Raw genomic sequence first — 16,370 nt, forward strand, 5'->3', positions numbered from 1 at the left:
GGAAGCTGCATCCCTGTCTGGCTCATTCTTGGGGGGGTGGGCACAGAGGGCTGGAGAAGTGGAGAGAGCAACCATGGGAACAGAAAACTTAGGGGAGAAGATGCCACACTTCGGGCTGGGGATCACTGAGGATGCCGAAGGAGGGAAAGACCCGGCTTCCGAAGAGTGCGCTGCAAAGTTCGGTGGGCCACTTGGGCCACTGAAAACATGAGAAACCACAGTACAAAACACCAATTTTATTATAAATATCAAGAAACTACAGTGTATTTATGCGCCAGCATCCGCCTGGGGTCCGACTGGAAAGAAACCGACCTTCCATGTGTATTCTAAATATTTCTCTTCGTTGTCTGGGTGCTAGCCACAGCAACCCTGGCTCCAAACCCAGTTACACAAGGAGTTAGCACCCCTGTTTTCAACCCTGAAATCCGCATCACCACAAGAGGAGCTTGGAGAGCAGGTAACACTCATGGCAAAATTTCAGGCATCACCTAGGGGGTTACATTTCAGAAGCAGCTGCCCATGCTGCAGCTCTGGCAAGACCTCTGTTCTCAAACTCTCCACTATATGCAGGAGGGAGTGAGGGAGGGAGACAGAGTCTGTGGGTCTGAGGACTGTTTCATTCTGGAGCCCCTGGCCCGCCAGGAGCCTGCACCATGGCCCAATAGCGTCCTTCATTCATCATGAGCTGCTGGTGAGTTCCTGCCTCAATGATCGTGCCTCCTTCCAGAAAGAGGATGCGGTCAGCCTGCTCCACCGAACTGAGGCGCTGGGTGATGAAAAGCACTGACCGAGAGCCCCGCTCAGGGCTTTCATAGAGCAGCCGCTCCACCTGAGAAAAGACGTAGATTCTGTCAGAGCTGAGGACCCCTCCCGGCTCAGGAAGACACCTGTGTTTCCAGAAGTGGGAGAGACCTTGCCTCAATCAATACCACCTCTGCCAATAACCCCAAAGAGAGTGAAGAGTCTCCTTCTGAGTGCTTCTCTGTCAAACTTATGATTTGTGAAGGGCTGTTTACATGAGGTGGCAACAGCGGAATAGAAGTAAAGAGTCCTAGGGTGAAACCCAAAACAAGAGAGGGGAGGGGACTGGAAAGTCTCTCCATCCTAATTTTTATATTCTTTTAAGGAGATAAAACTGAGTAAAGAGCATGAGCATTCAAGTCGAGCAGACTTTAGCTGGGGTCCAGGTTCGGCTACTCAACAGCTGCACAACACTGAGCAGGTAATTCCACCTCTCTCAGTGTCCGTGTGCTCATCTGTTGAATGAGGATGACAACACCCAGCTCACAAGGGTTCATGATAACTGAGGGAGAGAGTACATGTGAAGGGTCATCCAGCATGGCTGGCACATAGTAAAAGTTCAGTTCACGTTAGCATTACAAGGATGGCCTTTTGCTCATGTTTGGCTTCACTGATTCAGGATTGTAGACCATCTCTTCTAACCAGGTTTAGGCATCTTGGGCTTCCCTGATGGCTCACGGGGTAAAGAATCCACCCACAATGCAGGAGACACAGGAGACTCGGATTCCATCCCTGGGTCGGGAAGATCCTCTGGAGGAGGAAATGGCAACCCACTCCAGTATTCTTACCTGGGAAATTCCAGGGACAGAGGAGCCTGGTGGGCTACAGTCCAGGGGGTTGCAAAGAGTCAGATATGACTGAGCATATGGCTCTGGGCACTAGGCCACCTTGGAGAGAAGCTCGTGGGAAGTGAGAACTGCAAGGACTGGTTTGGAAATTTCCACGTGGTATAATGACAAAGGATGAGTGAAACAAGGCAGCTTGGGTGGGAAACAGGCGATAAGAAGACAGCTGTCTCACCAGGGATTGGTTGTTTGCATCCAGGGCGCTGGTAGCATCATCCAGAATGAGTACGCTTGGTCTCCGGATCAGGGCTCGAGCCAAGGCCACTGCCTGACGCTGGCCCCCGGACAGCTGGCTCCCAGCCTCACCCACCTCTGCAGAGACAAGGGCCAAGGCGAGGGCTGGGTAAGCACACGTGCACACACACGCACACACTAGGACTGATGGACGCATCAGGGTAAGAAAGGTTCTGGGAAGGTAAAGGAGTTCTGAGGATATGAGGAAGGAAGAGACACGAGAACAGGATCTTAACTTCAAACTGATGTCAGTGGGGTGGGAGGAGCTAAGGAGTGAAGGCAAGACTACTGGGGTTTCAGTGAAGGTAAAGATGTCTGGGGGGCGATGGGAGCAAGCACCTGTGTCGTAGCCCTCAGGGAGCTCAGAGATAAAACCATGGGCTCCGGACTCCACCGCAGCAGCTGTGATCTCCTCCATGGTCGGCTCCTGGACCAGGCCGTAGGCAATATTTTCTTTAAAGCTTCTTCCAAACAGCAGAGGCTCTTGTCCCACAGCAGCCACCTAGGACAAAATACAATGCAGAGTCATAGAAAGAGGAACACAGGAGTGTGGTCATCTAGAGACGGAAGGCTGAGCATCTCCACTGAGAGCCTGTCACAAAGTGGCACGGCCTCCCTGCTGACCCCACGCCCTCCTCCCCCCAGGGTCTCCTAACTTCCGCTCAGAGTGCGCGTGGAGAAGGCTCTCCTGACTTGAGGCTCTCTGCCCACCCCCATGCCATCTTCTTGCTCACCTGTCTGTGCAGGTAGCGGTGCTCGTATTTGGGAAGGGGCTCCCCATCCAGCAGCACCTGGCCCTCAGTGGGCTGGTACAGGTTCTGCAGCAGCGCAGCCACCGTGCTCTTCCCAGACCCGTTGGGCCCCACCAGCGCCGTCACCTCACCAGGACAAAGGGTGAAGGTCAGCCCCTGGAAGCCGGAGAACCACACACTAAGAGACAGCCAGAGGCCCCTAACCTTAAGACCAGATATCATCCACTCATTATGGTGTCTCGTCTACGTCTTCCCCCAGAGAAGAAAGGAGAAAAGTGGGGGAAATACGGCAACTCCTCCCCTCCCGCACACATAGACCACTCCCCGTGGAGCAGAGATGAAAGATCAAACAAAGACAAAGGCAGAACTTAAGCATCAAGAGCCACACGCTGGGTCTCAGACACTGTAGGGGGGAAAGAAAAAGTCATGTTCAAAAGCACAGTTGGAAAGAAAAAGGAAGTATGGAAGACTGGAGACACAGCCTCTGCTTCGGTGATGCCTTACAGGAGAACCTGTAAGAACCCTAAGAGCATCCACTCCCATTCTCCTTGGAAATCTTGACTGTTCTTGAGTTTGGGGCGGCTTTTTATTTATGTATGTATTTTGGCTGTGCTGCGTCTTTACTGCTACATGCGGACTTTCTCTAGTCGCAACAAGCAGGGGCTACTCTATTTGTGGTGCATGGACTTACTGCGGTGGCGTCTCTTGATACAGAGCACAGCCTCGAGCACACAGTCTTAGTTGCCCCATGGTGTGTGGGGATCCTCCCGGACCAGGGTCGAACCCATGCCCCCAGCATTGGCAGACGGATTCTTAACCAGCGGACCACCCAGGGAAATCCCTGGGGCAGTTTTAGGGGACAAATGCTGCTCATCTTTGCCTCTGAAGGGTGAGGGGGGTCTATCTATACGTGGCGCTAAGCAGGCTGAAGGCAGGAAGACCATTTAGGATGACCCAGTTGAGAGGGAGGCTGGAGGAACGGAGGGATCTGTAGGTTGTACCTGTAGCACAGGGGCATCCGGATGGTTTGGGTAGGCAAAGGAGACACCCTGGAACTGGACGAGGCCGCGCAAGGTTAAGGAAGCCAATGACCCACTCTCTGGGCAGTTAGGGACCCGGTCCAGGTATTCAAATATTTTCTCTGAAGAGCCCACAGCCTTCTGTACCCTGGGGTAGCTGGACAGCAGCACCTGGAGGGGCGGTATGAACAGTGAGGTGGGACACAGGAGGGAGCCAGTCTGTTGCCAGGGTTACGGGATGTGAGGTGGGCGAAGGAGGGAAGGGAAGTGACTTGGATGGTGGTGGCACACGGGAAGAAAAAGCACTGGGGAGTGGCCACGGAGGGACCTCACCTGAACAGCTATGGTGAACTGGATCTGGTACAGAATAAAGGTGACCAGATGCCCACTGCTGACAGACCCACTTGTCACCAGCTGCCCACCAAAATACAGGATTCCCACCTTCAGCAGCATCCCTGAGACCTGTGGAGAGACCACAGAGAAAAAGGGACTGAAGCAGGAAGGTCAAGAACCAGAATGGTTAATATCAAGGAGAGAGAAAGTCCCTTTGCGCCAAGCAACACATGGGGCTCAACAGGGATTAAAGAATGAATCAGAGCATCCCGTGGTGTGATCACTCAGGTGCACAGGATACAAGTCAACTACCATCATCACCGTCACCAGGAATGCCTTGTTTGGGGAGCATTCTGCTCTTCGCAAGAGGCTTTCATGAATGTAATGTCATCTAATATTCACATCAAGAATCTTATAAACAAGGTTATATCACTCTCATCTTTTAAAATAAGAAAATAAGTCTCAGAGAAGGTAAGTTACTATTAATAGCCCATGGCTACAGAGCTAACAAGTGGTAGCATCAACGCAGGAACTTCTGATCGACGGTCTAATTCTCTGTCAATTACATCACAGGATGCCCCTCCTCCTTGGCTTCTGCTAGCCCCTAGTCCCAGCATGAAGCTGCCCAACAAAAGCTACCTGCCATTCCCCACACTGCCCCATGAGGCAAGGAGAAGTCCTGGGACTGGAAGACATGGTGCTTTCCTACAAAGGGGGTCATGGAGATTCTGTGCACCACGGGGAAAAGAAGCCACGTAGCATGCCTGGAAAGAGGGAGGGGGTTCAGAACACTAGGTCACCCAGCCTCTGGTTGCTAGGATACAGACACTGAACCCACCCCTGCCCGGAGAAGGAAGAGTGCAGAGCAGGATCAGGGGAAGGGGAATGGTGATGAACCATTTCGGGGGCCAGGGGATAGGCATCCACGCCCAGGTGCTCACAGAGACGGTCCAGAGGTCGACCGCGTAGGCCAGGGCCTCCTTCCGGCTGAGCACCATCATCTCGCGCAGCTTTCGCCTGAACTTCTGGGCCTCACCCTCTTCATTGGCAAAGCTCCGAACTGTAGGCATGGCTGACAGCACCTCGATGGCCACCTGGCTGGACTTTGCCAGAGATTCTTGCATCTGTTCTGCCAGCATCTGTGGAGGTATGAACCATAGATACCACACGGGGTTGGCAAACCACGAGGGATGCTAAGACCTGAATTCCCCAATCAGTACAGGTGAGAGGCAGCAGAGGGACAAGAGAGAAAAAGACACCGCTCCTACCACTCACCAACCTCCCCCCACGCCAAAGAGGAACAGAAAAGGGGGAAATGCTTCAGAAGGGCCATGGGGGTCATATTCCTGAGATCAGTGTCATATTCTTTATTTTCTTTTCTATTACAATACAGTTTATTTGGGGGCTTCTGTGGTGGCTCAGAGGCAGAGAATCTACCTGCCAATTCAAGAGGTATGGGTTTGATCCCTGGGTCGGGAAAATCCTCTGGAGAAGGAAATGGCAACCCACTCCAGTATTTTGCCTGGGAAACCTCATGGACAGAGGAGCCTAGTGGGCTACAGTCCAGGATGGGGGTTGCAAAGAGTTGGCCATGACTTACATGGCCAACTAAACATGGAGAAGGAAATGGCAACCCATTCCAGTACTCTTGCCTGGAAAATCCTGTGGATGGAGGAGCCTGGTAGGCTACAGTCCACGGGGTCGCAAAGAGTTGGACATGACTGAGTGACTTCACTTTCTTTCTTTCTAGCAACTAAACAACAACATAGCTGATTCACAATATTGTATTAGCTTCAGTAGTACAGCAAAGTGATATATATTTATGTGTGTGTATATATATATGACTTCCCATGTGGCTCAGTGATAAAGAATCCACCTGCCAATGCAAGAGATCTGGGTTCCATCCCTGGGTTGGGAAGATCCCCTGGAGAAGGAAATGGCAACCCAATATCTATTCTTTTTCAGCTTCTTTCCCTATATATCATTACAGAGTATTGAGTAGAGTTCTCTGTGCTATCCAGTCAGTCGTTACTGATTATCTATTTTATTAATATATATATATATATACAGTAGTGTCTATATGTTAATCCTAACCTCAGTGATCGTATTCTTAAAGACAGGTAGTGGGCAGACGTTAGAAGACACGGAGAACATGAAAACTGACACTGAGCAACCCAAGAATGTGGACAAATGGACCCACAGAGATGCAGAATCAGTGCAGGCGCCAGGAAAGAACCCTGACAGGAAGCGAGCCCACCATGTCTGGGCGGTAGGAGTCAGCGTAGGTTGAAGCAAATCCCCAGACACACCTTGTGCCATTTCCCCAGCTTCTTAGGCAGAAGGAAGAGCAGGGGCAGGGCGACCAGGGTGACCACAGTGAGGGACGGGGACGTCCAGAGCATGAGCCCCAGGAGACACAGTCCCCGGATGAGGTACCACAGCAACAGGCTGAGATCCGAACTCAGAGACTCACTCATGGTGGACGTGTCATCTGTCACCCGAGATGTGATTTCACCTGTCAAGGGTTGGGGAGAAGAGGGTGGTGTGAATGAGAATCTCAGAGTGATGGGAGGGACAGGTGAGCCAGGGTGCCAGGGGAAGGGTTCTAAGAAGGCTGAGAAGACAAGGTCAGTGGTTAGGGAGACTTGGAACCTCAACACAAGGAAAAAGTGTCCAGAGGAGAAGACTGGCTAAAGACTTTTCAGTTTAAAAAAAAAAAAGATGCCCTTGTGGATTTCGTTTTCTCTGACAGATTTCTGTTCTCTAAGAACTTTTATATCCCAGGTACAGGGGCAGGAGAAACTTAAGCAAATCATCTAACATAGCTGGAGAGAAACAACGTTGCTGTTAAACAGCAGTCCAGGAAACTGTAGCAAGCGCTGGACTGGGAATCAAGAGAGGGGTTCTGACTCCGAATTCATCTCTGTTCGTCCACATCTAGGCAAGCGCCAGCATTTGGGGACAGCCTCAGTTCCCTTCTCTGCAAAGCAAGGTGGCTGGACTCTGTGATCTCAAAATTTCAAGGTTTAAATTCCAGTCATTTCTATCTAAACACACACAGAGGGATAAGTCTGTGAGGCTTGGATGGAAACACTAGGCTTTTCTTAAATAAAAGAAGTATGTTTTGCTCTTGAGGCACGTTGAGAATAAGACATGACAATGTTTATGTGTGAGAGACAGAAATCAAGGTAATAGGTAAAAGAGGAGGTATGGGCTTCCCTGGTGGCTCGGATGGTAAAGAATCTCCCTGCAATGCAGGAGACCTGGGTACGATCTCTGGGTCGGGAAGATCCCCTGGAGAACCCACTCCAGTATTCTTGCCTAGAGAATTCCATGGACAGAGAGCCTGGCGGGCCACAGTCCATGAGGTCCCAAAGAGTCGGACATGACTGAGAGATTAATAATTTAATACTTTATGGGTGTATAAACAGTACGTGAATGGATAGTGAAAAGAGTTTCATGAGAAACCTGCTTGGTTCTTTTGAAAAAACTCTGTCTCCTGGCGCAGGACAGCCTGAAACACCTCTCCCTGCAGGTGGCTGTGCATCCGGCCCACGGTGCTGTTGTAGATTCCATCAGCTGTGAACTCCAGCACTGCGCTACGGGGAGACAAGAGAAGGGGGCCCGGGGTGGTCAGGAGGTCCCCCAGAAGTTCACCCTGGACGGCAGCCCCAACTTCCAACTCCCACTTTTTCTGAATCCCCTGTCCCCCAGCCTTCCAACTTCAGTGCCCAGACCTGGCTATGGTGAGGACCGACATGAGGGTTACATTCCGGGTGAAGGCAGCGGCTGTCTCATCCTGTACAATCCAGTCGGTGAGCCGGCCAGTGTAGAACGGAATGGCCATCTCCCCTGCGGAGGGGAAGAAATAGCAAGTCTAAGCAGGTGAGCTCTCACCAGGCCCTGGCCCACCGGCTTTTCACCTTTATTCATTCTCTTGCAGAGCAGTGGAGAGATACCATCTCCACCTACACGGGGCCCAAAGACCTTTAGAGGTTTAATGAGGAAGCCTAGCGGTTGTAGGATGGGCTGCCCCGGAAAAGCCCTTGTCCACGGTGGCCAGTGAAGCAACAACACGCAGGGCAGCCCTGGAGTCCAGGACCCTGACAATTACCCAGTCAGGACCTTCCCGCTCCACTGGGGTGATCAAGACCTGAGCTGGGTCCCCTTCCCCTCAACCCACATTTCCGAGAACCCACACCAATTGATCTCATTGATCATGCCCCTCAATTCCTACCCAGTTCTCCAGTCCCGTCCACCTTCCCGTTGCAAGCGCCCCCCCCCGCCCCCACCTTACCTACCAAGACAGGAGAGAAACACCAGGGCCAAAATGAACTGCACGTGGCTTTTCTCCGGACCCAGGAAGACTAAAAGCCGGCTCATCGCCAGGCCAAAAGCCCCGCGAGCTCCTTGCACGCAGAGGCTCCTGATCTTATACCACAGGGTGGCCGCGGGCAGTGCCGCCCAGTAGCTGAGAGCGAAGGCGTCCAGGCGACTTCCCCAGTGCAGGGGCCCGGCGCTGTCCGTGTCCTCGGGGGCTTGCCAGGAGACCAGCTCTCGGAACAAGGCGAGTCCCGGCAGGGCCAAGCCCAGCGCCGCCGCCAGCGGCTCCAAAACAGCCAGCCACCCGAGGACTCGCGTGCTTTCCCTCCGGAAGCCCAGCGCGGCCCCGACGACGCCGCGGGCCCCCAGCCACAGCAGCGCCCAGCGGCTCAGGCCGGCCACCCAGACCCGGAGCAGCGGCAGCGCAGGGGGCACCAGCCGCGAGGCCACTCGGGGCAGCGCCGGCCGGAGCAGCGTCCAGTCGGCGAGGAGCAGCAGCGCCGTCCCCAGCCACGCGACGGCGACGCGGGGGAGGCGCGGACGGCCGCAGGGAGCTGGGGACCCCGGGCAGGCCATGGGCGCGCGCGGTCCCGGCTCTCGCTGTCCCCGACGCGGTGCTGTGGGAGTCCGAGCCCCGGGCCGGAATCCGGACCGCCGCGGGGAGAGGCCGAGGCGGACCGGGGCGGGGCCTCGGAAAGTCCCGGGAACCGGCCGAGCCCGCGGCGCTGCCTAGAAGCGGGCGGTTTAGGGGAAAGAGAAAACGAAAGCGGCCCGGCTTCCCAGGCCCGGCCCCTGCGGAGGCGGCCGGCCCAGAGCACCTGGGAGGAGCGCAGGGACCTCAGATCCGAGGCTGACCTCCTCCATCGCCACCCGAGCCCCGCCTCGGGTGCCACCGCCTCCTGCAGGGGCCGCGCTGCCCGGGACTTTCTGGCCCCGGGTCTGCAGGCGGGGCTCGTGCGTCATCCGTCTCCGGGCAGATCCGCTGGCCCCGGTCTCTTGCGTCATCTGTCTCCGGGTAGACCCGCCCCGCACAAGTTAGCGCCGGGCCGCCCCGCGCGGCGGCACGGACTCGTGCGCCCCCTGGCGGGCGCGGCGCGGGGGCGGGGCCTTGGGCAGCGCGCGGCGCGCGGTCCCAGGTCGGAAACCGGAGCCCGGAGCGGCGAGCCTCGCGGAGCCGGGATGCTGCGGACCGGAGCCCCCAGCGGGGACTTGCCCCGGGCAGGAGAAGTCCACACCGGGGTAATGAGTCTGGAACATCAGTGGAGGGACGGAGGGATGGGCGGACCCTGGAAGCGCCACAGGGTTAACTCGGAGACTCGCAAGAGGGAGGAGACCACTTGCAGCAGCCGGGGCGCGCATCCCAAAAGGAACACGGGCGTCTCTACAGAAGCGGGGTGCTCGGGGGGCCGCCAAGGGACTGGGCCCGGGGGGCCGGCGGGGAAGGGGTGCTTGGGCTCCGAGCTGGAAGCGTTGAGGGGAAGCTGCTCTAGAGCGCTTTCGCTTTCACTCTGGACTAGAGACAGGAGCTGCTTCAGTGAAGGGGGAGAGCTGGGGAAGGTGAGCAGAGATGAGGACACGGTGCCCCGAGTGAACAGGACGGCACTTGGGAGCGTGCGGGGAGGAACGTGCCCCCACAGACCTTTGATGGACTCGCGCCGGGGAACTTACGACCCCGGCACTGCTCACGGGGGTTCCCTGTGAGCTCGCGCTGCCAGTGCCCAGCCTGGTCCAGGAAGGCAGCTACTCGGCCCACGTGCATCGTGCTCCCCTCCCCGTGTCTTCCTCACCCACCTCCACAACCTGCTGGAGGACTGTTGCCCAGGCTGGGCCCCCGGGGGGCTGGTGGCAGCCCTTGGCTGGCTGCCTTCTGCTCTCAAGTGACCGCCACCACTCTCAGCTTCCGGCAGCCTTGTTATAACGGATTAACCTCTCGGGTGGGGTTACCCCTAATCTCTGGTCCGCTCTTCACGATGAATCAGTGTGTCAAAATGAGCACTCCGGCCAATATCCCTGGAGCCCAGAGCAACTTAGGAAGCCCTGAGGAATATAGCAGTGAAAGCATTCATAAATTAGAAACTCTTCCCCTCACCACCAGATGAACAGTAAGAAGTACAAGTCAGAACAAACCCTGGGAGCTGGATGGGCGTTTTAGTCCTGTGTGACCCTGGGCAAGTCACTTGCCTTCTGTATGATGCAGTTTCTTCCTTTGCAGGATCTTTAAAGTTAAAAAAAAAAAAGTGGCTTTATTCTCCTTCACTTTTCCTTAATTCTTTTCTTGACCTGGAAAAGTCAGCTAAAACTCCCCAATCAAATCCTCTCTTGCTACAGATCTCTTTCCCTGGCTATTTACTCTTTTAAAGAAAAAAAAATTTATTTTTTAGCCACACCACATGGCATGTGGGATCTTGGTTCCTTGACCAGGGATCAAACCCATGCCCCCTACAAAGGAAGCACAGTCTTAACCACTGGACCACCAGGGAAGTCCCCTTGCTCTTTACCTCTTGATCAGAAATTCTTAAACGAGACCTTTATTTTAAACTCTCCCATGTGTTTCCTGATATTCTCCTCCTTCCTTGACACGTGGCCATGGTAACCACTGACCTCTGAGATGTTTTCCCTTGTTCAGTAAACTGATTAAGGGGAGAGTGGGGTGGATGATTCTGGGCTAATAAAAAGGCTTGAGCTTGTTTCCCAAGGTCACGGTCACTTGCTGTGTGGCAAGATCTGCAGCACATCTGTGCACACACAAGCGCACGCAGAGGTCATTCATGTGTGGGGCTGCGTCATCAGGGTCTGGAAGTGCCCCCCTGAGCCCTTCACTCAGAGGGAAGCCGTGGGAGCTTCACCCCACCTCTCTCTTCACAGCGGAAAGAATTTTAGGGAGGCCATTCTTTCTATGTGATACCACTGGCCAGACTCTGACGTTCCCTTGCAGCCAGGAAAGACAATAGAGAAAACGGAAAGAAAAAAAAAATCCCATCCTGGGAGTCAACTCTGGCCTAAATTACCAGATAACCTTGAGCCAGTCGCCTCCCCTCTCTGAGAATGTTTCCTTATCTAACATGAAGGGGTCAAGGCTCTTCCTGCTCTGACGTTCTGTCCTCTGTGTCTCCGCAGACAACCATCATGGCAGTAGAGTTTGATGGGGGCGTTGTGGTGGGATCGGACTCCCGGGTGTCTGCAGGGTGAGTACCAGTGACCCTGGGTACTTTTGGAAGGAAGCCCGTGGCGCCCAATGCACATTCATAGAGACTGGCAAACTGAAGCTCTGGAGAAACTGAGTGAACCTTTCAGAAAGGCCACTATAATAAGACATTGGGTGAGGGTTTGGGTCTCTGAACTCATGGAGAAGAATCTGGGGCTTGAATGCTAATGTGGCCTGTCCCAGGGGGTCATCGAATTGGGTCTGAAAAGAGTTTAGGAAACAGGGATTTCAGGGGTCTTCCTTCCACCTGTGTTTAGAGATAGAAAAGATGGTTCTGCCGAGCAGATACCTGCTTTCTGATCCACTGTGTGAACTAAGTGTGTCTTTCTTCCTTTTGGCCAGTTTCCCCACATACAAGAAAAGTATACCGGATTAGATCCGCATTACTTATTTTATGTGCCAGAGAACACATAACTTCCTCAAGATGGTTAATAACAGAGAAAAATTAGTAAGGGGAAGATTATTCTTAATTTCATGTAGTATTTTTGTTTTATTATAAAATCTAAGTCTGATTTTGATCATCACTTGCAGTGTTTCATTTGTCTGAGACAATTTTTTCCTTCCCGCTTTAATCCAGGTGTTAAATTTCATGTACTCTGAAGCCATTCTATTGTCAAAAGAACATCAGAAATTTTAGCAACTCGCTGTATGATCCTGCAGTCCCACTCCTGGGCATATATCCAGGCAAAACTGTAACTCAAAGAGATGCCTGCACCCTGTGTTCATAGCAGTACACGTGTTCTTTATCCATTCGTCTGTTGATGGACATTTAGGTTGCTGCCGTGTCCTGGCTACTGTAAATGACGCTGCAATGAACACTGGGGTGCATGTATCTTTTTGAATTATAGTTTTCTCCAGATCTATGCCCAGGAGTGGGGTTTCCGGGTGATATGGTAGTTCTATGTTTAGATTTGTAAGGAACCTCCATACTGTTCTCCACGGTGACTGTACCAATTTGCATTCCCATCAACAGTGTAGCAGTGTTCCCTTTTCTCCATACCTTCACCAGCATTTATTGTTTGTAGATTTTTCTTTATGATGGCCGTTCTGACCAGTGTGAGGTGATACTTCATTGTAGTTTTTAGTTTTACAAACAAAAACAGAAACAGACTCACAGACGTAGAAAACAGACCTGTGGCTGCAAGGGTGGGGCAGAGGAGGAGGACAGGGTCCGGGATGAGCAGGTGCGAACTGTTCTGTACAAGACGGATAGAGCAGGTCTCTAATAATCAGTGGCTGAGCATCTTTCCATGTGCTTTTTGGCCATCTGTATGTCTTCTTTGGAGAAATGTCTATTTAGATCTTGCACCCATTTTTGATTGGATTATTTGTTTTTTGATATTCAGCTGAATGAGCTGTTTGTATATTTTGGAGATTAATCCCTTGTTGGTTGCTTCATTTGCAAATATTTTCTCTCATTCTAAGGACTGTCTTTATACTCAATTTTTAAAAAGGAGTGGATAACTGTATATAATTCACTTTGCCATACACCTCAAAGTAACACAACAGTGTAAATCAACTATACTCCTATACACAATTTTTAAAGATGTGATATATATGCATATTATGTGTATGTGTGTGTGTGTGTATATATATATGTATATCACAATGGACTATTACTCAGTCCTAAAAAAGAATGAAATAATGCCATCTGCAGCAATGTGGATGGACCTGGAATGATCAAATTAGGCACAGTCAGAAATAGATACCATATGATATCACATATACATGGAATCTAAACTACGACAAATGAACATAGCTGCAAAAGGGAAACAGACTCACAGACGTAGAGAGCAGACCTGTGGTTCCCGAGACGGGGGCGGGGAGAAGGATTGGGAGTCTGGGATCAGCAGACGAAGTTATATACAAAATGGATAAACAACAAGATCCTCCCATATAGCACAGGGAAGTTATTCAAAATGCTGTGATAAACCATAACGGAAAAGAATATGAAAATATATATATATGTATAACTGAATCAACTTTGCTATACAGTAGAAATTAACACAACACTGCAAATCAACGACACTTAAATCTCTCTAAATTGGCAACTCCGATGCTGAGGACTTTGCACTGCTTGCTGACAGGGAGGCGGTGGTGAACCGAGTGTTTGACAAGCTCTCCCCGCTGCACCCGCGCATCTACTGCGCTCTCTCCGGCTCAGCTGCTGACGCTCAGGCCATAGCGGACATGGCCGCCTACCAGCTGGAGCTCCATGGGTACGAAACGGTGGGCTCCCCCGTCCAGGCCGCCTAGAGTTCCCCCACTCAGTGAACGCCAACACCATGTCCTATTCCAGGGGCGCTACCGTGGAGAAGGAAAACTTCTTGCTTTGCCTTCAGCTTTCATTTCTGTTTGAACTGGCACTCGACTCTCTCAAAGCTGGTTTCTGCATCTGAAAGCAGAGATAACTAATAGCACCTCCCTCACCAGATAGTTATTTCCCAAACCAAAAAATATGAGTAAAAGTGATTTGAACACTGCAGATCACTCTCCTAATATAAATAGGGAGGAAGAAGATGAGGACATAGCCCACCGTGGTATCAGGTGGTGACTGTGTGGGAACCAAGGTCACGGGGCAGAAGTGATGCTTATCTTCTAAACCCATATGTGCAGGGCCCCGGTGGCCAGGAGACTTTTGTCACTGGGGACTGGGGGGCGGGGGACGCAGTAAAGAGGGGAGAACAGTTAACAATTGAAACCTTCTTCCTAGTGGGTAAGGTGAGACTCTGGTTCCCCCGCACCAGTGGGAGGGGAGCTGGAGACTGAATCCTTGCAGCTAGTGTTTAGGGGTCACCTGGCAGAGATGAGGATGATGGTCTAGGAGGGTGGACCTCCAGGAAAGCATATCACCACCTATTCCTAACCCTTCCTTCAGGATGGAACTGGAGGAACCCCCGCTCGTTCTGGCTGCTGCAAACGTGGTGAGAAACATCACCTATAAATATCGAGAGGACTTGTCCGCACATCTCATGGTAGCTGGCTGGGACCAACGCGAAGGGGGCCAGGTGAGTCTCTCCCAGCGTCCCCCCTTCCTCGGAGTTCCCCTCTTCCCCATAGAGGGAGATGGCAGTCATATGGCATTCCAGCCTTGAGTTCCAAAGACACTGCCCCTAAAAGCGTAGGACGGTCTCAGAGGAGACGGGTATGAGGTGCTGGGGCTTCACTGCAGGGCGTGGAGACCACCTGCCTGTCTCAGGGAGTCTGAGCGGAGGGTGCCTCCCCAGGTGTACGGGACCATGAGCGGGATGCTGATTCGACAGCCCTTTGCCATCGGTGGCTCTGGCAGCACCTACATCTACGGTTACGTGGATGCGGCGTATAAACCAGGCATGTCCCCAGAGGAGTGCAGACGCTTCACCACGAATGGTAATACGCAGGCGGGAGGGCACCTGGGGCAGGGGTTACACGTGGTAAGGACGTCGAGTGTGAGGACGAGAAAGACATCGAGGCCCATCTAATGAAATGTCCAAATGGGATGCCTCTGAGAGTGAAGGGGCAAAGGCTAAACTATATGGGCTTTTAGGGAAAGTTCAGACGGTCAAGAGTCCACCTGCAATGCAGGAGACTTGGGTTCAGTCCCTAGGTTGGAAAGATCCCCTGGAGAAGGGAATGGCTACCCACTCCAGTACTCTTGCCTGGAGAATTCCATGGACAGAGAAGCCTGGCGGGCTACAGTCCATGGGGTTTCAAAGAGTCGGACACGACTGAGGAACTAACACACTTTAGGACAAAAGGCATCAACCAAGGCCCTTCTGTGCACACCAAAGAAAGATCTAGGGTAACCACAGGAAATCAGTTGTGCGCTTGGGCCAGCCCATAAGAGCCAATTGCTACATATTCAAGGATTTGGGAGCTGCTTGCCTATCTACTTGTTACAAAATCAATCATGGCAGGACTATTGAGACCATGGACGTTGCATGAAGACCTTTGTATTTTTTAAGTTGGTTGACCACCACTAAATACGCATCTCTAGGAGATGTGTTCTGAAGTCTGCATGTGGTAGTAGGCATATGGGCAGAAGGGAAGGGAAACCATTTTTTTTTAATAGTTATTTATCTGGCTGCACGGGGCCTTGGTTGCAGCATGCGGGACCTAGTTGCTTTACCAGGAATGGATCCCAGGCCCCCTCCAAGGCTTTAGCCACCAGACCACCAGGGAGGTCCCATGGGACTTCTTCAGCTAAGCCACTCTCACTTCCTTCTCTCCACCCGGCACCCTCCACAGCGATCGCCCTGGCCATGAAGCGGGACGGCTCCAGCGGGGGCGTCATCTACCTGGTCACCATCACAGGCGCTGGGGTGGACCATCAAGTCATCCTGGGCAACGAGCTGCCGAAATTCTATGATGAGTGAATCTCCCTCCTCAGACTCTCCTTTATTTTGTAATAAACTTTCTGGAACCAGAAGCTGGTATGGTCCGTGTGCACTCAGAGAGGTGAAGCTAGGGAAGGGGGCTTCTGCCCACCCAAATGTTAGCGTATCTTTGTATTCTTTTGTCCCCTACCTCTAAAACATCTTTCCCAGAGGAGGGCGTGGGGGAGCAGATAAGAATCAGGTGTACGTGACAGATCTCAGGTAGCTAAGACAGCTACACACCTGAGAATTGGCTAGGAGCACCAGCCAGATCACGCGGAAAAGGGTTCCTCTCATAACGCATTCATTCACATTAGAGGCCAAAACGTGATAAATACTTAACTATTTGGGGAAGGGAGACTTGTGAATTTCAAAGAATAGTAACAATAACCCCAAAAAGTGAAACTTAGTGAACTGAGCAATGGCTACATGCCTGTAAACCATTTATCTCTTAGAACCCAAACCAAAAAACCTTAGGTATGGGCTACAGCTATTGACACTTC

General features: G+C 52.3%; 2 protein-coding genes across 2 annotated transcripts; one reads left to right on the plus strand and one right to left on the minus strand.

The window, feature by feature from the left end:
• Positions 1–234: 234 nt before the first annotated feature.
• Positions 235–8,883, minus strand: TAP1 (transporter 1, ATP binding cassette subfamily B member). Its single transcript, XM_068960697.1, has 11 exons — positions 8,286–8,883; positions 7,722–7,836; positions 7,453–7,583; positions 6,294–6,499; positions 4,926–5,123; positions 3,985–4,113; positions 3,634–3,822; positions 2,615–2,788; positions 2,220–2,382; positions 1,822–1,958; positions 235–829 (listed from the first exon to the last, which is right to left on the minus strand). Exons 1-11 carry the CDS (start codon positions 8,881–8,883, stop codon positions 617–619), a joined length of 2,253 nt encoding a protein of 750 aa, XP_068816798.1. The 3' UTR covers positions 235–616.
• A 540-nt stretch (positions 8,884–9,423) lies between these two features.
• Positions 9,424–15,867, plus strand: PSMB9 (proteasome 20S subunit beta 9). Its single transcript, XM_068960958.1, has 6 exons — positions 9,424–9,546; positions 11,425–11,492; positions 13,600–13,731; positions 14,391–14,520; positions 14,740–14,881; positions 15,740–15,867. The coding sequence occupies exons 1-6, from the start codon at positions 9,487–9,489 to the stop codon at positions 15,865–15,867; spliced, it is 660 nt and encodes a 219-aa protein (XP_068817059.1). The 5' UTR covers positions 9,424–9,486.
• Positions 15,868–16,370: the final 503 nt, after the last annotated feature.

The sequence above is a fragment of the Capricornis sumatraensis genome, chromosome 22 (assembly GCF_032405125.1).
Source record: "Capricornis sumatraensis isolate serow.1 chromosome 22, serow.2, whole genome shotgun sequence".
In the NCBI taxonomy this organism is placed as follows: Eukaryota; Metazoa; Chordata; class Mammalia; order Artiodactyla; family Bovidae; genus Capricornis; species Capricornis sumatraensis.